This window comes from Perca flavescens, chromosome 9 (genome assembly GCF_004354835.1).
Source record: "Perca flavescens isolate YP-PL-M2 chromosome 9, PFLA_1.0, whole genome shotgun sequence".
Taxonomy (NCBI): Eukaryota; Metazoa; Chordata; class Actinopteri; order Perciformes; family Percidae; genus Perca; species Perca flavescens.
In genome coordinates, this window is record NC_041339.1 from 23,335,146 (window position 1) to 23,358,402 (window position 23,257).

General features: G+C 38.2%; 1 protein-coding gene across 1 annotated transcript in view; it reads right to left on the bottom strand.

Moving 5' to 3' along the window:
• LOC114561671 (adhesion G-protein coupled receptor D2) overlaps nt 1-23,257 on the bottom strand; it is a 96,349-nt gene that overhangs the window by 44,525 nt on the left and 28,567 nt on the right. Inside the window, exon 21 of the mRNA XM_028587742.1 lies at nt 1,861-1,902. Coding sequence (XP_028443543.1) covers nt 1,861-1,902 — 42 coding nt within the window. The remainder of the gene's footprint in view (nt 1-1,860; nt 1,903-23,257) is intronic.

Consider the following 23,257-nt stretch of genomic DNA (forward strand, 5'->3'; position numbering starts at 1 on the left):
ATGTTAAACATTAACAAAGAAGTGTGATCCTTTTGAAAACCGGAACATGTACATGAGCTGCTCCCAGGGTTAAGGACAACTTCAGTGGAACAAAAATGTATTCCCAAGTACTAAAAAGCTACTTAAGCAAGAATGCTGTGTTGATTTATTTTACAGTGCAAAGGGTTAGCTCTCCCTGGCTCTGCAAATGTCGGCGCATCGCCTATGGCTCAAGGACAGCTCTCCATGCTCTGGAGAAGACATGGACGAAGAAAGGAAAGAGAAAATGGGAAATAACAAGAGACAGGAAATGGAAATGTTATATACGAGATGTCCTCGTTGATGATCAGACAAACAGATTTGATGATGACGGAAAGTTGAAATAAAGGAGTCTGGAGAAAAAAACATACGAAATACATGTAGAGAGGAGAAGGGGGGAACTAATGTAATACTGACCGTAGAGCTGGCTAACAAAACGTAGCGTTTATACAGTGACAATGACCTTGTACATTCAGTCAAAGCAACAAGAGGCAAATAAAAACATGAGGTATGTTTGTATTCATCAGAACTAAAGACTCGTCAAGCATGGTTCATTTCGTCCACAGCGGAGCCAGTTTGTTTGATTTACTTTAGCATACTGCATTACAGAATGTACAGGTTTTTATTTTATTTTGTGTGAAATTAATTAAGTTTTTATATTCAACATGTTGCATGTATCTCCAGAAAACTTAACACGTGTTTTTTTTCCTCAAATGCTAGTTTGAAAACAGACTTCTGCTATGGCATTTCAATGACTTGTCAGCGGCGTTCAAAATTAGCACCATCTACTATCCAAATGCTGGTAAAATATGCAAGTGGCTGGTAGATTTGCTTCACTCATTCATAACAGCAATGGTAATCTATTGAGTGGCTGGTAAAATTGAACATTCACTAGCCATTTGGCTAGTGGACAAAAAAGTTAATTTTGAACCCTGCTTGTCAGACATTTCAGAGGCGATATTTCTGTGTTTTGAATTGTGAACCGTGCTACAAGGAAACTCCTATTTGGATATCCACTTTCTGAGTGGAAAGTGTGTAAAAATGAGAAATAGTGCTTTAGTGCTGTATTTAAAGAAGACTCAGATGCAATATCATATGCACATCTAAAGTTAACCCTATTTACATAGACTATACTTAGACTTTACTAAGAGCCACATTTGACCAAGAGTGATTTTCATGACTTGAGTCTCATCCATTAAATTGTATCTCTCCGTCTCTCGCCACTCACCCACCCTCCACCCCTACACAGATACGGCGTATCTAAATGGTAATAAAGCAGCATCTCAATACAATATGTCCTTCTTCATTGCATATTGTTGGTAGCATATTGTTTTTCTTTTTTTGTCCTACTATGGTTACTGCTTGGGAACCCGCAAAGCCCTGGCCAGCGGCTTTGTCAGGATGCTAAATGGAGGGCCGTGAGTTTAAAAACTTAAAGAGGCAGTGAAATATTAGCCAATGTGGGTGAGGAATGAGTGGCTGAGAACCGCGGCGTGTCAGTGTTTAATGGTCGGACTCGGATGCATATAAGTTAGTCCAAGCATGAAGGGCAGTGGGACACTCGCGTGGAAACGATGTCCCCTCCCCTCCTTCCCATCCCTCCTCCCATCCACTGATGCACGTTCACACACTCTCTCTCTCTCTCTCTCACACACACACACACACACACACACACACACACACACACACACACACACACACACACACACACACACACACACACACACACACACACACACACACACACACACACACACACACAGCTTTTAAGCAAGGAGCCCATCAGAAACTTGTCATTTCTCTCATTCACTCCGACAGCCTTGAGACACAATGCAGACTTACCTCTGTGTTGTACACCCCATATATCAGGAAGATGAACAGGCCCTGCAAACACAGACAAAGAAAGAGCGATAGAAAGAAGAGAGAGAGAGAGAGAGAGAGAGAGAGAGAGAAAAGAGGAGGACAAAGTTGTTACAGTTGTTTTCTCTCTTATCCTAAAAAACAAAAGATGAAAAGTAATGAGTGGAGTGACATGTTCGAGTTAAGATCGAGTTGATTCGTCCTTTCCTGTCTTCTCAGAGCTGAAGTAGACTGTAGTGAAAAATACCAAGAGAAGAAGCAGGACTTGAAAGAGTCCAAACTGGGCCACATCCTTAAGGCTCAGCTTGTGTTTGTTTCTTCAACAATACTCACACTTTTCATTCCAGTCCCCACTAAGCCATCATAGGCTCAAACCCAAGGTTCCATATAGCTTTATCAAAATAGAAAATCTGTAGTGCCTTTGTTCAGTCTGTGTTCTTAGACACTGTAACACACATATGTATGATTGATATGAGAACCAACAAACAGACAAATAACACATGTATACATACCCACACAAACATATGCAAACAGACACAAATAGCCATAAATTACGGGGAAACAAAGACAGTATGAACACATACACGCACACGCACATAAAGAGAGCAACTCAGGCCAAACGAGACTATCAAGGAAAACCATTGGAGGAAAGCGGAGAAAGAGAGACAGAGGAAGCATAATGAAAAAAATGACACATAAAAGAAGATATTTCACATTCAGAAAACTCCACGGCTAGTACCCATGGTCCAAGAATGCCATGTCCTTTGGTGCATAAAGACTGCACTTTTGGTCACAGAAAAACAGCTATTTTTCATTCCAATCCATGGTGGCATCTATTGAATGTACAAGCTGTGCATTGGCCTTTGAGCCATAATGTAATACTGTTGCCTCAATGGAAACAGTGAGAATAACATTCTCAGAGCATCGATTGAATTGTGCCACAAAAGATGTGCCGAGAAAAATGAAAAGGCAGATAACATCCTATAAATTTCAAGGTTGATAGACACAGTGGGTCTGGCTCACACACAAAAAAAATTTTTAAAAGTACATCTCTCGCCTTTCACTGCTCAGAGTGTCTGTGTTGCTTTATCTTTAAACGAAGGTAAGGACACATCTAGAGGACAGGCAGACACAACCTGGTCAATACATCAATCACGTCGAGTTTGGAGCATCAAATTTTTGCCAGAGGGAGATCTCGATGCATCACCATTGACAACATGATTTGGGGGCCCATTCGGAGTGACAGGCCGACGATGGCGACGGTGACGACCTCTAGCCCAAGCTACTGCCCATTCACCTCCTACTGGCTGCTCTCCTGTCCTCCAGGGACTGAATTGCCCTGTCTGTCGGGCTGTCAGGTGACATCTTAGGACATCCATCCTCTTTAAACTGACAATTCCGCTAGTCTCTGACATGCTGAAGACAACAAGCATAACAAGGGATCTCAAGCTGAGACCTGCAATTTTATCTCCACACTTCTTACTTTCAATTGCATGTCGTGTTGGCTACAACCTAATACAGTACAGGATGTAATATATTAAAGACTAAATATTTTTGATGCTCCACAGCACAATATGACCACCATATGTTTTGTTTACCAACAGCAGGAATTGCACAAGTACTACTAAAGCTGAGATGTCTGGCTTTGAAAACTCATCTTCTCAGTCATACTCAGCAATAAGTCACATTTCACAGTTCCAAATGTCCAATTATAGAGGATGGTACTACAAAAAAACAATCACCATCTTACAAAATGTTAAATGATAAAAAATATCAATGACAAAGCTCTGGTGTTACACAAGTGTGTAAGAGGCATATTATCTTATTACTAGCATGCTAATATCTTTGTCTAATTTCCAACTGTTAGCTTATTCCTCTACTGTCAAAATGCAAATGTATGTTGGGTTCGCTATAGGCCACTTTAGCTCAAATGCTGCTTCCCACTGCATGCTGCGGCCTCTTTTTTTGTTTTCCATTAGCAAAAGCTGTGGAAAGTACTTTGTACTTTTTTGATACCACTTTGGTCAAGGTTCCAAGCAAGCTGAACCGGTACTAGAAGGTGGAGTTAAAACAATCACATGCAATCACATAATTCTCCACATAACTTCACAGCTTTCACATGGATTTTGATTCCAGAGAGCAGTCTTCCATGATATCAAACAAACTAGGACATCATCTTCAGAAAATAGAGCCTACTGTACCCCGTCTTTAAACAAACCCCTAGCTGCCATCAAGGAAGCTGGCACCTTTGTATTTTTTGTACGTGATATAGGCTGACCGTAATAATTACATCTAAAGTACATTTTAAAGTACTTCATTGAGGTTTTTAAAGTGAGAGAAAACAACACATCACCAATACGTTTTAACAAATGCATCCTGATAAAGGAAGTGCTACCAATGGAGTGCCATTATTATAAGAGTGTATATGTTTTTACTTTGGTCAATAAACAGGTTTTCAAAAAGGAGTAAGGCCACCTACATTGAAATTACTTACTCATTTCAAATTTCATTTTACTTTTTTAATTAATGCAACTACAATCAAAACCTATAATGTCCATTGACATAGTATTGTATATAGAGTTTATCATAATATACAGTTGGGTCATATACTCTTTTCACAGACATACACACATAAAAATGCATGTACACAAGCGCACACACATACAATAACAGACAGTGGGTGGTTAATTTGCAAACACATACTGTACCCTATTGTATTGCATTAGAATTGCAATTTCCAACTCATTGTTGCAATTTGATTATCATGTTTTTGATCATTCCTCTTATTTGTAATTAATCTTTTGTTGTGTAGTGAACAAAGTGGGGAGAACATACTGTGCACATTAGGAAAAATGATCTATTAAAATATAATTGAGTTAAAAATAAGTGGCAGCACAACAATAATGATGGATTGTTTAAAATGTTAATTCATTAAAATTCCCACTAAAAACAAACAGAGATGAAAAATGGGGCGCATTATTTAAATGCATGTGCACTTTTCTAAACCCAGTCCTGTTTCTTTTGAACATAGCGGCAAATGCTACAAATTTATGCAAAGAATGAATGCAGTTGCTTTCAAAGTATTGCTCTACAGTACATCAAACAGGGGAGCATAAATTAATTAGCATCCAGCTAATTAGGGAACAATTGTATGTTTAAAAAGTTAAAGCCAACAAACACTGTTTGACCAAAAACATTATTACCCCAGAAAGATGCACAATGCTGCAATGCAAGACAGAAAATAGCATTTCTTTAAATGAGAATGCAGAAAGAACAAATCAAAGTCAGAGATCAATTTAGTTACAGAATTAAGTTAATTCACTTAAACCAGGATGGTTTGGTTCTAACCCTTGTACTGTTGACTTCTGGCTGTTTGTGATCCTGACAACCTCCTTTTGGAAGTTTACCACATTCTACCTCTGCTGTCCTTGTAACTCGCTCTTCCTTAAAGCATCAACTGAGTGCATTAAATGTTTGAGGCAATCCATCAACCACTGGCTATACTAGTAATAAAAGCTTTATGCCAGTGTTTGTGTAAATGTGTCTATTTAATAGCTTCAATGTATGTGGAAATGTAAATTTAAAAAAGCTTATTTTCCGCAAATGTCAAAAGCTATAGATCTTTGGCAAATAACAAGGCCTTATAGTCTGTCTATTTAATAATGTAATGTTATGAGGAGACAAAGTTCTTGAGCCTGTAGGAGTTCCGTGTTTAGCTGTTTTAAGCCCTATTCACTCATTGACTGACCCATAATTTCTCCAATAACTTGCAGCATGTAAACAATTTTTGATTTCTACAAGCATGAAGATAAGAAAAAAAATGTTCTAGATCCGCAATCTCCCCTCTTTTTGGTTGTTTCCTGTCTCTGATACTCTGGCAGAAAAAAAAAAAAAAAAAAAAAAAAAAAAGAGTATTAGGACTAAAAGACCTCATCATTGCATATGTCCAGCAGTCACACAAACGTCCATGACAAGCTTGATAGATCCTAGTTAAATCCAGTACATCAGCCTCAAGTTTCCACTGCACATTTTCCTCATTTTGACAGTGAGTGCACTGTAAATTAATTTTAGTTAGTTAGTAATTTGGGAAGCTCACGTGCCCACTTTATACATGCTCCTACTGACAATCCACTGCTGTACCAAGACAAACAAATGCATCAACCTCCCAAATGTGTAAAGTTAGGCAGCACTGGCAGGTAAAAATCTCAGAAAACAGTTTATGATACTGTCCTTGGGAAACAAAATGTCAATGTAAAGATATGAAAACGTATGATGAAGGAGGGAGTGTCTTGGCAAGGAGAGAAAGACTGACAGGGCAGCTTTCTCTTTTTTTCTTTGAATATATTGCTGCTGTCAGCTTAGTGCTCATTATTTCTTTGGTCAGTACAATAGATGTTTTAAGGATAATTCAATACAGTTAGCCATAATGGCCATTTCAGGTGGCTACTTTCTGTGTTTATTTTCATTCAGACTCAGAGACAAGCATTTGAGTGCTTGGTTCACAGAATCTCTACAACGGAGGTGGCAAATGCAAAAGGTAGTAGTCACTCCAATGTAATCATTTCATCAGCTCCACTAATCGAAATAAATGTTACGCTAGTATCAAGCTAGTAGCCAGCTATAGTCAGATCCAATAAGATGTCTTCAATGTAAATCCAATATTAAAGTATAGTAACTGAAGGCTATTTATTTTTTTAACTTCCACAAAAGGGCTGCCCAGTAGCTCACCTGGTAAAGTGCGTGCCCCATATCCTACCGCAGCGGGCCGGCTTCAACTCAGACCCGCAGCGGCTCTGTCGCTGTCAATCCTCAGCTATACTATCTCATAAAGACAAGAAAATCCCCCCCACCCCCCCAAAAAAATAAAAATAAATAAATTGAGGTCTTTGACTCTCCAACTAGAAATGTTGATGAAGCCACATACTGGCAAAGGGGACCCCTCATCCCTTGAGCACTTACGTTTGGTACAGATTGGCCTTTTTGGTAATCCATTTTTGCCAGCAATACATTTATTTATTCCAACATATGGATCTCTAAAAAAGTCTCTATTTCCAGTATGTACAGGTTTTCAATGTTTTGTTTTCAGCCACCTCTATGGTTAAAGCTCAAAGTTAGTTTTTCATGTCCGTTTAGCATGCGTGACTTCAATTTGGTCATCTGCCTATCCTCAATACAACTTGGTTAGCAGAAAGGCTCATTCTATATGATTTGTAGAAAATGTGTTAACACTTTCAAAAAAGACAGGCATGGTCTCAAGCAAAAAAACAAACTCCATGCTTTACATTGACTTTTCAGAGGGAATACATTCAGCCTTTACAAACATACAATGTCAGAAATTAGAGTCAGTTAGGCCAGTCTATCATGTCAACACTTGGGCAAGCCCTGAAACTAAAAACTTTCCTCTATTGGTATGGCACAAAGTAAAAAGTTTCACGCCATCTCAACGTTCCATGTTTAAAGAAAACCTTTCATAAATGAGATAGCTGTATTTCATTACTTTCATGAGTTATTGTAAACCACATGTTCCAGTTTTTAGGAGAACTTCAGGCACTGTCATTGCTCAATGTCAAAAATGATTTATACTTGTCTAACCCAATATCAAAAATCAAAATAGATATACTTTTCACAAATGACATCTTCCAATTGGGCCGACAGCTTTCTCTTAAGTAGCTGAAGACCGCAACCTCCACATCCTTTTAGAGAATTCCAGCTTTCAGTGTCACCCAATGCCAAAAATGAGAGCTATTTGAACAAGTTGAACCCAACGTCAAATATCCCAGCCTAAATTCAAACACACAGAGACACTTTTCACAAATAGAGCTATCTGCATCCCCACTTGGCAAAAAAAATGGTAGGAAAAATTCTACACTCGCACCTGGTAATCATTACGGAAATAAGAGACAGAAGAGGTTAAAACGCTGTGAATGGGGGGAAAAGAAAAGAAATTCACACTTCTGCGCTGGGGCTTGCTAATGTCTCTGACCCCTCCACGCATAAACAGTTTAATTAACATGTATACATAACTTTCACTTTAACTGCTCATGGCATGTCAAATCAAAGTGTCTGTCAAAGCTGTGAAACAGGGAGTTGATACTTTGCAGGTCCTCAGTTCAAATCCAGCTCTGTGTAACTGCTCCAGCTGGCCAGAGAAGCTGGCAATAAGACATGAAGGCAGACAGACAGGCAGGTAGACGGGCAGCCTGCCACTCTGTCAGTTTGATGAGATAAACACCTCCCAATAAAAGCTTTGTAACGCCCAGCTAAGTTTTGCGCAACTCAGGAGTCAAGACAAGTTTGATGTTTTCAGTGGAAAAACTAAATACTAACCAAACAATAATGCCTAAGTGCAGCTATGGACGTTCTACTGATGCAGATATAATGTTTATTATACATTATGCGTTAATGTATAATAAACCCATTTGTGCAACAAGGAATTTTTAAAATTTCTATGGTCAAACTGCAAATTCATCTTTGATTTAGGTCTACATTGCTGGAAAAATTGCAACATATACATACAATCCTGACAAACTGGAATTGCCTGCAAAACAATGCACATGCCATAATGTCCATTGATTATTATTAAACTCCTTATTTGCTTCTCTTCACAATGAAGCTTTACAGCACACAGTCTATGAGGACGGGGATGGGGTCAAAGTTTTCTTCCTGTTTCCATCCTACTGTACATTATTAGGGAAAGCAGATCAGTCGTTCCCTGAGACGAGCTATTAGGACTCTCCCTGTTTCTTTCCCACACACACATCCAGTCAGTTGGGCTGTCACATTGAGGAGGGGACCCCCAAGTCAGCCTGCCTCTACAGGGTATATAGCTAGAGAGGAATACAGAGTGTGTGTGTACACGTACACACACACACACACACACACACACACACACACACACACACACACACACACACACACACACACACACACACACACACAAATAGGCACACACTGAGGCCGGCAGCAACACCAGTACTGGTGTGTGATGGCTCAGGAGAGGAGGGAGAGTTATTAGCTTAGCCCTGAACCACCTACTTAATATAGGGGCCGGCGGTGATTGCTAACAGAGCCTGGCAGAGGTGACAGCTTTTGGCCCTGCTTGAGGAAATCCAATTGAAAAGCAGCCAAGAGGAACAACAACCCCGAAACAGATGTTGCTCGCTACCACCAGCGCAACTTGGATACACACAACCCAGCGGCAACAAACCGCGATGGCAAATCTGACACACACAAACATACACACAGCAGACACAGAGTGGAGTGCACACACACATACTGTAGGGCCACATGAAACTGTAAAATAACCGCATGAACAAGGGAAAAAGGAATCACCAGAAATGACCATAAACTCGTAAGTTGTATACAATGCACACAAGTAATGATTTGTAAAGCTCACTCTTGGTGCTGTTCACAGTATTTGCATTGCAATTGGCATTCGAATAATGAATACATCTGACTTTCATCCTGATGTTTGCATTATTGATGTTTTAATAAAATAAATAACAAATATAATGAGCTCTAAGGCCCATCCTGAAGAGAATTTCTATCAGTGATGTCAGTCTGACCACGGTTGTATGAAACTGGTATTAGAATATATAAGAATAGCAAAATACAATAAAATATAAATTACATTAAAATAAAACATCATCCCAAAAAAAAATAACACACACCACCCAACAACCAACACACAAACACACATACGGGGCTTTTCCCTCCAGTTTGAACATGATTTAAGGATCCATAAACGCTATCAATCCAAGGTTATATTTTTTTTTTCATGGTAGAGCACAAAACACTCTGGCAGCTAAACCAGAAATAGAATTAAGAGGAAAAATAATAAAAAAAAACTGAAAAAATAAAGAAAGAAAGATCAGGGAAGAGTTTGTAAGTCTGTTAAAAACATCTATATTGAGCAAAGGCCAAATCAAAACCTTTCCCCCCACGGAATACACCGACCCAAACATCCATACATCTATCCCTCTTTTCTTTTTTTAACATCTCTGGCAGGGCATTTCAATGAAAACATAACACACAGGCCCTCAAATCATTACAGCCCCTTGCTCCAATATTAATTGAGTTTGGCAAGGCTGACCATGCCTCAGTCATAATAACATTCATTTATTTTTTTCTATTGCTGCTACTGCAAAAGAGCAAGGAAGAAAGAGGGGAGAGGGAGAGAGAGATATAGAGAGTGAGGGGGAAAAATGGGCTAAAATCAATTCTGACATATCTTTATTGCCAGTCGATGACAAATGACGGCACATTTGCCATTGCTCTGGCATTGTGTCAGTGTATGTCATATCGATTTTACATCAGACGGACAAATGTTATTGATGAAGAGCACAAGTAACAGATGAGCACTCCATTTGACTTGTTTTAACGTTTAAATAAACCAGAATGACGACGCAGTGAGGGGTTGACTGTGTAGCGGATCTTTCCACTTGCTAATAGACATGAATTTTTAAATTTCTTTCATTAAAATTAACTCAATTCCTTTGCGTTTACACAAACCGGGCCTGTTGGGAGTGGGTATCTACACCCTGAACCTGATCACACTGCACACATGTGGTAATGTAATGGCGGGGTGGTAAAGAGAGCACGAGAAAGAGAGTGAACTGTAAACAAACTAGCTTTTAAACAAGACAATTTAGGAGTGCGTGTCTTAGGCGCCAAGCAAAACACAGCCATGGAAAACTGATACAAACTTGTAACACATGGGTCAAAGCAGGAGTCTTTGAACTGGTGAGGAAAAGTACGCTGTGAGTGCAGAGAGCTGTTTAATTAAAAATACTTAGGTATCCAACGGGCCTTTCTGTGGCGCCCGCTTGTCAAATTGTATGTGATCCCACTGTCAATCTTCGAGGGTGTTTTCTAATTGCATAGTTTTCCACTGACAGAGAGGAAAAAAATGTTGGAAGAGAAACAGCAGCTGGGGACTGGGTTTGGTTTATAGGAACTGTACACATGGACACACACATGCTCAGTTGTAAGGTGCTCGGGTTACTGACACTAACATATGCACACTACACATAGATATCAGTGTATACACATATGTGTACAGTACAATATTAAGTTCAGATATATTAATATAAATTGATCCACAAACACTTCCAGCCTACACACTACGTACTTATGACATGCTGTTCATTTGCATTATAGAGAAGTCTTAACCTTAACCATGTTAAAAAATAAATTATTTTAAATCAAACCAGTCAACCAGGTACAATGATGTTATCCCCAAACGGGTAGTTCTCCCCACAACAACTGGTGCAAAAGTCCAACAGTTCCCATATATGGGCTATTAAAGAAACACACGTACACACACACAAAATCCACTGTACACACTCCCTTCCACCTAAACATACACACATACAGACACAGTTGTATATGCACAGGCAACACACACATAGAGAGTGAAGAGTCATACTTTTTCTGAGGAAGAACAGTGGATCTTTCCTAACTTATGAACTTGTCAATTTGTAAACCTTCAAGATATCATTTAAAATGCTTCAGTCCAGCAGATTTTGCAATAGTCAATTTGCACCCTAAGTCTATGATCAGTGTGCACAACTTACACAATTTATGATAACTTTCATTGTATACTTTGCACTGCAGTGGCCAGCTAAGGGTAAATAAGCGGTGCTGAAGCAACATTAAATGTACTGTAGCATCAAAACTGTATGAGAAAGAGAGGGTCGAGGACATGTGAAATGAAGGTGATAACGCTTTTGATATGAGGCTATTCATTTGGGAATTTAAGTTGACTTCTATATTAACAGAGAGCTGCTAGCCAAAGCAGCCAAAGGTACAGTTTTGAGAATTCAAACTCAGATTTCTGTGTTGATGGGTAAGAAACTTTTCCCTACACTACCTGTATGCCAACAGAACCTCAGCTTACAATTTGTCTATGCAAGAGTGTCTAACCTGTGGAAACAAATATGTTGCATGTTTTGCAATAAAAAGTGTACGATTTGCAATGTGATGTTCATCTTTGGTCTATTCTTTTTGAGAAGGTGTGCAATGTGTCCAGCTGTTCATATGCATACATTCCTAGGCATAAAAAACAAATTTAAAATCACCTGACAGATACATGTACGCACACACACAGTACCGTTTGAACAGAACACCTAAAATTGCACCGCTGACAAGACTGTGTTGCAGTGCCCTTGACTAACAATGACAAATGGATGCAATATGCAAAAACTGAACAAGTTGCTTTTGGGTACAAAACAGGAAAAAAGATTGCGCCAGGTACCATTATGGGATGCGTTTGCTTTCCTGTTTCCCAGCTGAGGTGAACCGACCTGAGGTTAATGGTTTGTGTCAAGATCAAGAAGTGTGTGAGTTAGTGTGTGTGATATGTGTCCATGAAGGTGTGAGTGAGGAGACAGAAAGAGAGCGAGAGTATATTTCGCTTATTTAGTGGTGTGGATTGTCAACGAGTGAGTCTTGTGATACATTGTTGTGCTGTTGCTGTGACCTTGTATGTGTTAGGAATGTAAATGACCACAGATACATTATTTGGATATCAAGAAATTATGCACTTTAAACCGTTTTTTTTTTCTTCATAAAGTGAGTGGTAATATTTGTTTAATAGAGAGGCAAAGTCCCTCCCCTTCCGGTGGACCACTATGGGACCTTATTTCAGAAAAAATATGTATACGGGAAGACTTTTTAATTTTGTTATGCCATTTGCATTGAGCCACGGATTAAACATATGATGTTCATCAATTTAAAAGATAATTTTGCAAGTCAAGAAAGTCTCAGTTTGTCATAAAACTGCTGAAGTATAAGACTGTGAAAGTGCGTAATTAGAAAGACTACACACTTCAAAGTCGCATGGGTGACATCTCGCTGAAGCTATGAGTGTGTTTCATACTGGGATGTAAAGTTACTCACACAAGTAATGGATCTTGCTCCTTCTTCCGCTTCTCGGCTGATAAAACTTTGCTGGATAAAAAACTTCATGTAAGATAACGTTACATGTGTTGTGGAACATAGCTGAGCTAACTAGCTGAGCTAACTAGCTAGCTAGCGAGCGAGCGAGCCGTGAATCTAAGGTGACATACATTTTCAGAGACGAGATATGTAGTTCACGGAGCGGTTTCATACAAAACGAACGGGGACTTCAACAAACCTACAACAAATTGTGACTTTTTCACTGACAAAATGATCTTTTAAATTGATGAACACCTTATGTGTAATTCATGGCTCAATTCAAACGGGATCAAAAATAATTAGTCTCAACCCCATTTTTTTTTCTATTATTATAATAGATAACTGCAAGCAGAAAATAATTCCCCGAACACAAGTACCTTCAAAACGCCTTGAAAAATTCAAAATGTAAGTAAAAAGATTCCTACAATTAAAATTAAAATGTGATAAGGCCTACTGTCAAAAGTGTCAAACCATGTAATTTTTTTAATGTTGTCTTTGTTGTTTTTCTTAAGCTTTTAACTTTTTTTTCTTACCCTTTCACCGTTCACATTTACAATTGTCAATTAACTTTTATTTTACTTACTTTAGTTTTTACATGTACTTGTTTTGGGCATTGCTGCGCCATGGAGTGGGGGTTGGGTGGGCATAGAAAGTTGTGCATAACTGTATAAAGTACTTTCATCTGGGTATTTTTTTTGAAATGCAATAAAAAAAAAAAAAATTTAAATCGATTTAAATAAGTCAGAAAACATGTAAACTAAAAGTTAGATGGTAGCTTAGATGACTACACTGAAAAGAAAGTCTTGAAATGTACAAAAATTTACAATTTAAAAGTGGATATAAAAGAACCTTGTCTCTGTATGCAAGTGTGAGAGAATAAGATTTGGGTCGTATGTGTGATTCTATGTCTGTGTTCATGTATACGTACATGCCTTAATAAACCCACTTCTGTGTGTATCCATGTATTTGTGTATGTGCGTGCGTACATGAGTGCGTGCATGTGCGTACATGTATGCTCCAGCAACACCAAGGTGGCAGGGTGTATCCATCATGATAAACCAGCAGACTCGGCAACTGTCACATGCAATCACACTTCACTACGGTTCGCAGGACTTCAAAGTGAAAATGAATGGTAGTTCATCGACATGAAGACTTCATATATCTTCAGGTTTTTTTTTTTAAAGCTTTTTCTCTTTTATTTTTTGGAGGAGACTTGTCTCTTTTCTACCAGCCCTTTTTGTTGTGAGGATGTTTTTGTCACTGTCTGAAAAGGATGGTGGGACACATGGGTTTTGAAAAAAAATTTAAATTCTATTACATCCATCATTTTCTATCAGGTAATTTAAAATTACTAACTCTCAGGTTTTCACTCCAATCAGACAGAGTTTGCATAAAAAAAGTTTTTAGGAATGGAGGTTCGCTTTCCCCACATTTCCACTCACAGTTCACAATAAAGATCACATGTACATATAGGACAAAGAGTATATGAGGGAAGTTGTGGCGGACGTGAAGCTGCATTAGACTTGTGACTTGTGACCACTAGAGGGCACAACATGAGTCATGATACTATATCAACTTCTTTTGACTCATGTTTTAGCAAAGAATTTCCTTCCAAAGGTTCGACAGAACCAGAAACAGAGCAACATGGGCATCAAAGTGTAATCATATTTACCACCTGTCGAATTTAAGTCCAATGTTTGTTTTTAAAGTCACCGTTTTATTTTTTGCAAATTCACATTAAAGAAAATCTGCGTCTCTTTGGCTTGCAAGATTTTTGACTTCTCTGTCATGATGCGTTTCACTATTAATGTACAATTGAATTTTGTGAGCTTGTGTGCTGAGAGTGGATGCCCAAGATTTAAAAAAATGTATGCAATGACAATAAAGATCTATCTATCTAATAAAATGACAGATAGACAGACGATAAACCAAAACCTAGGGAAGGCGAAGACTTGACTGTTGTTTTTCACTAAGACAGGCACCAAAATAACAACACTTTCACATTACAGGATATACTTTGATATGTTGTTAATATAAGAAATACATTTAATTATGCTTTAAATATTTCCCAAAGAAAAAGGCCCTATTCAATTTCAATTAAGTGTAATAGTCTTACATCAAATAAATCATGCCTTGATGGTAATGCAGATTAATGACAGTAAAAACCCTTTTAAGATGGAAGTCTACATGGCATTAAGCTATAATTGAACATGGCAAGTGTTAAATGTGATAATCATCAAATTTGTAACCACTAGAAAGTCAAATGAGCCATAATAATGCCAGTGCTGCAGCTGTTGAAGCTCTCTCGCACCACGGCAAGGCTTGCCTTTAATCTAGTAATGACTCTGAAATGACACTGTGCTTTAAAAAAATTGTGGAGAAGAGGATTTTAGGTCTCTCTACCTCCCTCTCTCTCTCTCTCTCTGCCCTGGCCCAGGCCCTGCTCTCACTCTCCAAGCTGTTTGATTGGCACATGCTTTCACTTAATGAGGGATAATTACTAAGGAAAACAAGTGGGAGACCACATCTGCTCAGTGTAAAAAGAAGTCCAGGCCTGGTGCAATCTGTCAGACGGGGCTTTCAGGTTGTGTGTGTGAATGTTTTACCCACCTTCAGCTGCCTCCCCAGTCCAACACAAACCCACCAGGACCCCCCCTGCACTCTGTCCCGACAAGAAGCAGATTAACAGGAATCAGCATGTGGCTGTAAACACTTACAGGGAAGAGTGTATATATGTGCGTTGACGCGCATGGGAAATGGCCTAGGGTATCTGTCGGGGACAAGCCAGGGGCCACAGCAGGAAGGGCAAGAGGCCAGTAGGGACGATCAACATCAACATCCCAATCAGTGTCCTGCTGCCAGAGCTGTTGTTCCCCAGCTCCCATCGCCACTGTTTTGTTTACTTTCACACAATGCTGTAATGGCAGTAAAATACACAGGTAGCCGCCCTGCTCCCCAGACACCTCCACACACTGCCGATAAATCATCTCTGCATGGGATTTACATTGTGCTAAAAAGTCTCCTAATGATCTGCCCATGTATACAGGTTGTTGCCTTGATTATTGTCCACCACTAGTACCGTTAATCAAAGTTTTAAAGGGGCCCTTGTCATGTTTAAATTGAGTTATTGACTGGTAAAGTTGCAATTTATTGCATTTTCAAATAGATGTTCATTTAAAAAGACGTGCGCCTGCTTCAGAAATAAACACATCATGATTGAGTTTGATAGTGATATACTGTACACACGTCAATTATTTGGCAAACTATCAATCAATCAGGATTTAATATTGTGACTATTCTATAGGTGAAGTCTAGGTTAATTTATGCTTGACGCTTTTGACAGATGCATCTCAACAAAGGATGATATTTCACATTTTTCCCCACTTAACCTATTCAACATTCCACCTTTTCATTCTTGAACAGGCATGAAAGTGAAAATAAATCAAATTTTTTTTATTAGTCACTTAGACAGCAATATTATCTCATATGTTTTGCCAGCTTTGTTTTTAGGCAGGTCCAAAGTATTATAGCGACTAAATGAATCAAATTGTGCAAAAAGTCTTTTACAATGGAAAAAAATTATGCATTTCTATATGTACAGTAACACATTTAAACCACTCTTTTTCAGTCCAAAAATGCATCATTTTTGTAGAGATACAACTGATCAAACTGGCCAGCTGACAAAGCCTAAATAAAGTTATTATTAAGTTTAATTATTATTTATATCTTGAACAGTTGTAGATGCTACAATAAAAAACATAAAAACTGAGTAATATTGGATTTAGGAACAGTAGACCTTCACTTAATGGGGATCAATTCAGCTGCTTGGCCCATGGCAACCATGTGCTAAGTTAAACTACACTGCCTCTCTCATTTTACAAACCAGTTTGTAAGACAATTAGCAATTTATTATTATAACTTCATATAATGCTGCAGAAAACACATCACATTTTCCATCTATTGGAATAATTTTGAAAGAGAGAGAGACAGCAGCGTTTATTTGCTTTAACCTCAATGCAGCAAAAACAAAATGGCTCACTTGTAAGCTTGAATTGATATTTGACAGCCTTTTAACCTCCTGTCACCCTCACCCCCATCATCCACCCGATCAAACCACCCCCTGCCACCCACCCACTAGAAGAACAACAGGGTTTTTGCTTTCTTGCCCTGTGCTGACCCAGTTCTCTCTAATTACCCACAAAGTATACATCAAAGCCGGGCAAATCTACAGATCTGCTGCAAAGTGGCAGGGTAAGGGAAACCAGGACTATCCCTAACCCAGTCATCACCAGCCATCACTGGTGTGTGTGTGTGTGTGTGTGTGTGTGTGTGTGTGTGTGTGTGTATGTGTGTGTGTTTGTACATGGAATGGTGTCAGCCAATACAAAAAGCAAGGCGTTGAACTTATAAATAGAACGGTCATTGTTTCGACATGGGTAATTTTGGGTGTCGGAGTTGTTCCTGTGTGGGTTGGACAAGAGGGGGGGGGAAGTGAGGTCATGAAGTTGGGAGTCAGCTGATGGAATAACACGCCTGTTGACATGCATATACGCACACACACAAACATAAAATCATAGAAACTCACACGTATCACTCAATGCATCAAAGCACAGATTAAAATACAAACACAAAGGTGCAATAAGTAGGCACATTAGAGTATACTCTCTTGCTTTCTCTCTCTCTCTCTCTCCCTCCCTCCCTCCCTCACACACACACACACACGCAAACACACACAAAGAAGTGCAGACATACAGGTATTGTAGGGCAGGGGCAAAGGGGATGGTTTGCTTTCTTATGACACAGGCTATTACTAAATTGAGCTGGCAGGTAATTCTAAGGCAAATAAATGCCAGCAGGTTTAACACAAGGAGAGGTCTTAGGGGTGCCGGCGTGAGCAATGACAGGAATTCTCTCGCCTATTTTGACAGGAAGCCTATTATTCTCACCGCTTTATTTTACCAGGCCAGTTTTTAAAGACTGAGCTCTCCGATAGTATTTCATCTCGCCCCAAAAATCAGTCCCTTCTCATCTAAATTACAGCCGCTCCTTTCTCACTTTTGCTTGTCCGTCTCTTCACTCCCAGACTTAATATTTACAGGAAAAGAGAATATAGTTTGCTATTGTTTAACAGCTTCTTTTACTGATTCCGTTTCAGTTCGTTTCAAGGGTACTTGAGTGATTTTTACAAGGGCTTTTACGTATAAAAACCTTGATGCCAATATCTTGAATTAAGCCTCTGTCTGTAAGAAATCTACCCTTCAAGAAGGTGAACATACAGCATTATGAAATGTGCAACAGAGCTCTAATGTTAATGCTGTTCAAACTTTAAAAAACAAACAAGAAATATAAAAATACAGCAAAAGATGAAAAGAGACAAAAGGGAAAAAATAAGAACAAGTTGAGACAAAACACACTATAAATACACTACTTAAAAAAGCTGTGCTACATCCTCATTATAAGTGCCATCTCAGAGAAGCGTGGTGGGAGTCAGTGCTGACCTTGGTATCCCGTTTGAATGTTGTTTTAATGCCGCGGCTGGTAATTGTGGATGCAACGCAAACAGTGGACTCTTTTTCAAAGGGAAAGTTATTTTCCCAGGCAATGGAATGCAAACAATCATGTGGTGCATTTATTTGTTTGTTTTTAAACCCCACCTCATAATTATCCAAGACACTAATTAAAATATGGATTTATAAATAAATCTCCATGATTTTACCTATGACTATATTAACTTAAGTTTTCATCACCCTTGCGTAGTTGTTTTTTTAATTCCTAAACACAAGACAATCTTTTTGTCTAAGTATTATTTGCAATCATTTTATTAAATTGTGTATTTTAAAACATATAGAATACAGAAGTGTCTGGTTTGTAATTAAAGGCTACTATTAATGCGAAATAACATTTGTGCAGTATGAGAAAGATTAATTATAAGTTAATTTAGTGCTGTATTTTTCAATTTTGAAAAACTAAAAACTAATCAAAAGTAATTATTAGCGTATAAAGCATATATGCTTTCCGAGTATATAAAGCATAAAGTATGTATATAAATGTATGTAATTTTGTCAGCAAAGGATGAAAACATTCGCACTATATCCTATTATCACAGTTTGTCAGAGTAATAGTCAACATGATGTATGTCGACAGAACAGCTAAAGTGTGTCTTTGCTTTCGATAAAGATATCCCTCAAACAAGAGCATATTAACCAAATCGCTTGGTGTCCCACTACATACGGTAAACTCCACTCCACTGGGAGAGATGGCCGTTGTTTTAAATTGCGTGATGTGAGATGCAGCCAACTCTGAATGAAAACGCCAAGGGAATGTGGTTCCTGCTTTCTCAAACAATCCAAAATGAAAAACATTTCCCTCCATAATCAGACCGGTGAGAAGTTTGACATGCATGCGTGTATGCCCCTGCACGTGTCTCTGTATGTGTATGTATACATGTACAGTGTGTGACTAGGCAGCAAGGACTGGGTTACACAACCAATTACAGATATAAGGTTTGCTGATATTGAGCACTTAAATGAAAAATTGTGTGGTAACTTTACTTATAACCATACATATAATCCACCTACATAAAAGTGAATGCCCTCAAATTACCAGTGTACAAAATCCTGGTGGATTTTGCCATCAAAATTATATTTCTTATACGTCTGTGAACATTTTTGGAATGTTTAATCCAAAAATGTCAATCTAATTTGCTGATCTTAATATTAGCTATCAACAAGTCAACATTAAACCCTGCAAATAATGTGATTTTGTTTTGCATACCTTTTTTTCTTTCATTTTGTTTTAATATGTTTGGTTTGATCTCTTGTTTACTGGCAGTAAGTATATTTCTCCTGCCATTGAATAGTGGTGCTGGGTCACCTTGTCTGAAGCAGCTGCTTACCCTAAAATAATTCAATTTAAAAAAGGGAAAAAACCCTGATATAAATAACATTGTTCTGTGTTTCAGTGGCAAGTTTTGGTGTCCATGAGGGTCTGAATGCTGTTTCATTGGCTTTTCCATCCTGTCAGTAATAGCCTTGTCTGGGAATCCTGGTCATTTCGGAGGGCATTAAATAAATCACATTTTAAAAAAAATACTAAATATTGGCAAAATATCAGCCACTGTATCTCATTTACAGTATTATTATCAATCATCAAAAACCGTGAGAGTCTCAGTTACAACACGGTATAACAGGAAAAAAAAGAAATAGGGAGGGGAAGCAGGAAGGGAAAAATGGGTCTTTGAATGGGCCGGTTGTGCAGGTCCAGATGAGTGGGCTGCAGATGACTGACTGGGAAACTGGAATCAAGTTCTGTTGTTTTTGTTTCTTCTGCCAAATGAGAAATGAAAATAACTTCTAACTCCTTGGTCTGTAGGGGGTTGTGGGAAGTGGTGACAAGTGGTTACACAAACTATGCACACACACTTAACAATACTTATCAGGGCATTGCATAAAAAATTCACGCTGGTCTTAACAAGATTGGAAGTACAGGATCACACACAAACAGAGACACACAAATAATCCATCACCGACCAAAACCTCTTTTCATCCACTGGTTTATTCTCTGTTTTTGCTCTCAGCACATTTTTTTGCAGTTTATTACTTACCTGGCCAATTTAATAGTGAATGCTCTCTAACTCTATTTTGGACAGTATGGGGTTAAAGTTAAAGTAAAGGTTGAAATTATAATTTGTAGGAGGAATATTTTTGATGCACCGGCTTTTTAGGACGCATGAACCACACTGCTTCGAGACAGCAACAAGAGCAAATCACACCTGATTAATAAGTGACAGTGTTAGGCAAAACAGAGACCCCAATATGGATTCACTAACATTTGATTTATTTAGTTTTCTAGATGAACAACAAGGATGGAGATGGCTTTTCTTTGGCTTTTACAAGAGCCTCAAAACTGCAGGTTGACTCAAGGTAATATTAAGGGCACACTTTCTCCCACTTATAGCATGTAGGAAAGTTTTCATTCTTGCCTACCATCTGTTAAGGCCTAACTACTTAAATAAGAGCTCCCTGTAAAAATCATCAGGCCTCATTAACAAATGCTATGTTATTTTTTTTGCCGAATAACCGAAAAATAAAAACATAAACATAAAAGCCTACATCTGTACAGATCACTGACTTATTCTTACACATGTGGAAATATTTTAGAATCAAGATTGATCTTAAAAGCATAGGCATATTCAGGAGCAATTATGCTATGATATATTCATAGCACAAGTAGGCAGCGACAAAACGTAATTTACGGACACCAATCAGAGAAAACTGTGTGGATACTAAACATCAGAAAATGTATCTCATCGGTCACTCATTCTTTCACTTATACTCAATGTGTCTTTTATAGGGGACAGGTTTTCTTTAAGACAAGTACTGAATGATTTTTATGTATAAAGTTGATATTTTAGTTTTATTGTGTTATGTGATCATCTTACTGAAACGTGAGCTCTAATTTTTGCATGTATGACCCACTTTTCTTTTACACTGATGTGTGGCCAGGCAAAGCCCTTGCTGCTTCAAACATTTGTAAAATTCAAGGTGCAGACCACCTCTGTTTTACTAAGATGGGTCTGAGCGTGGTCTCATTACTGGACTTGACAACGGCTGCGGCTCAGGTGGTCGTCTAATCGCAAGGTCGGTGGTTCGATCCCTGGCCCTGCGGTCACATGCCGAAGTGTCCTTGGGCAAGACACTTTGTGTGCAAGATATTGTGTGAATGTTCATCTGAATTACTTGATGAGCAGGTGGCACCTTGTATGGCAGCCTCAGCCAAAGTATATAAATGTGTGCGAATGGTGCCTGTACTATGTTAAAGCACTTTGAGTAGTCGTTAAGACTAGAAAAGTGCTATATAAATACAGTTAATTTACATTTAAATAACATAAGGGACATATAGGCAAAAGCATAGAGCAAAATTATGAAAATACTAGTTCTATTGGCATTTTTCACATTTAGTATTCTTCAGATGCTTCATTTGCTACTTCATGGCCTACCAATCACTGAAAATCATAACAAGGATGTGCGTGTCGTCCTAGCAATCTGTCAAATTTGTTAAAAAAATTGTTTTCTTAAATAAAAAAAAATTGAAGAATTAAAATAAAATCTATGCATCTGACGTTGTGAGGTCTGGAATGCACGTTGGGTGGGATTCTCCACCTTAAGGGGCCACATCTTCAAAGTGGGAATGGTTATGGGTTGTGAAAGGCTGATACTGATATCAATGGTTCTGTGTTACAGCTGCAGTCAGTTCAACATCCAGTCTGACATTCATTAGTTGCATTCCAAAAACTGACAGTAATTTACCACAATCTCTATTTAGTAGAAAAGCCTCTGAAAGAGCAAGTGGAATGTCTTTTTTGTAAAGCAAAAACTTCAGTGCTACATTTTGTTAATTTGTGTGCTTAACCCAAATCAATAATTTTGAGCAGAACTAAAACAAATCACAATATGGTCAACATATTACTCCACATATTAAGTCCACTCAATAATATGTAATGATCACCCAACCCAAATAATAATAATAAAAAAAAAACACATGTCAATGAAATTTAATGACAAACTAAATGTATAAAGATTAAATTTGATCTCTGATTTCCCAGCTGTGGTCAATGATAACAGAGGTGGTTGGAATTACTGGCTAGTATTAGGTTATATTTAATAAAAGGCTGATAAACTCATCACTCTGAGCTTTTCCCAATCTGACAGTGATAATGCTTTGTGCATTAAGCTACACAGGGAATAAACCCAACTGACTGAAGTAGGAATACGTTTTTGTAGTAACTAAACTATAGGACTGACAAAAAAGAAAAATCACCCCTTCTCAAACAATCACTTCTGATGTTACAAAAGCTTTGCTTACTCACACACCAAATATCTCATATGGCAAAAATCAATAAGTAGAGCAACACCGTAATGATCACATCTATATCTTTACACTATGATGTCATGCACCACTAGCCAAGTGTGTTAGTGTGTGTTAATGGAAGAAGGGGGTTCTGCATTTGTTTCAATGGAAACAATATTCATATTGAAGCCTTAAGTTGCATTAAAACTGCCTCAGCTAAGAGGCCACTTTTCCAGTCAATTGTTCTTGGCATTATTTGGTGTCTAATATGGCTTTGGATGGTCTGATTAGAATCTGTGCATTATTTGAATCCCCACTTTTAACATGTGACAAAAGTAACCCTCGTGGAAATGAAAATAATGCAATATGTAACAAACTGTAATGCAAATGAAAAGCAGTTTGTACATTTTAAAAGGAGAGACATTCAGAAGGAGTGTAAAATAATAACATTGATTGACATTGCTTATTTATCTAAAAAAAGGTCCTATATAAATCTGAAAAAGAGCTGTTATTTCACAGCGCCGTTATTAAAATAGTGTCACCACTTCAAGCTGGTGACACCAGAAAGTATGTCAGGTCAACACTGTGTGTC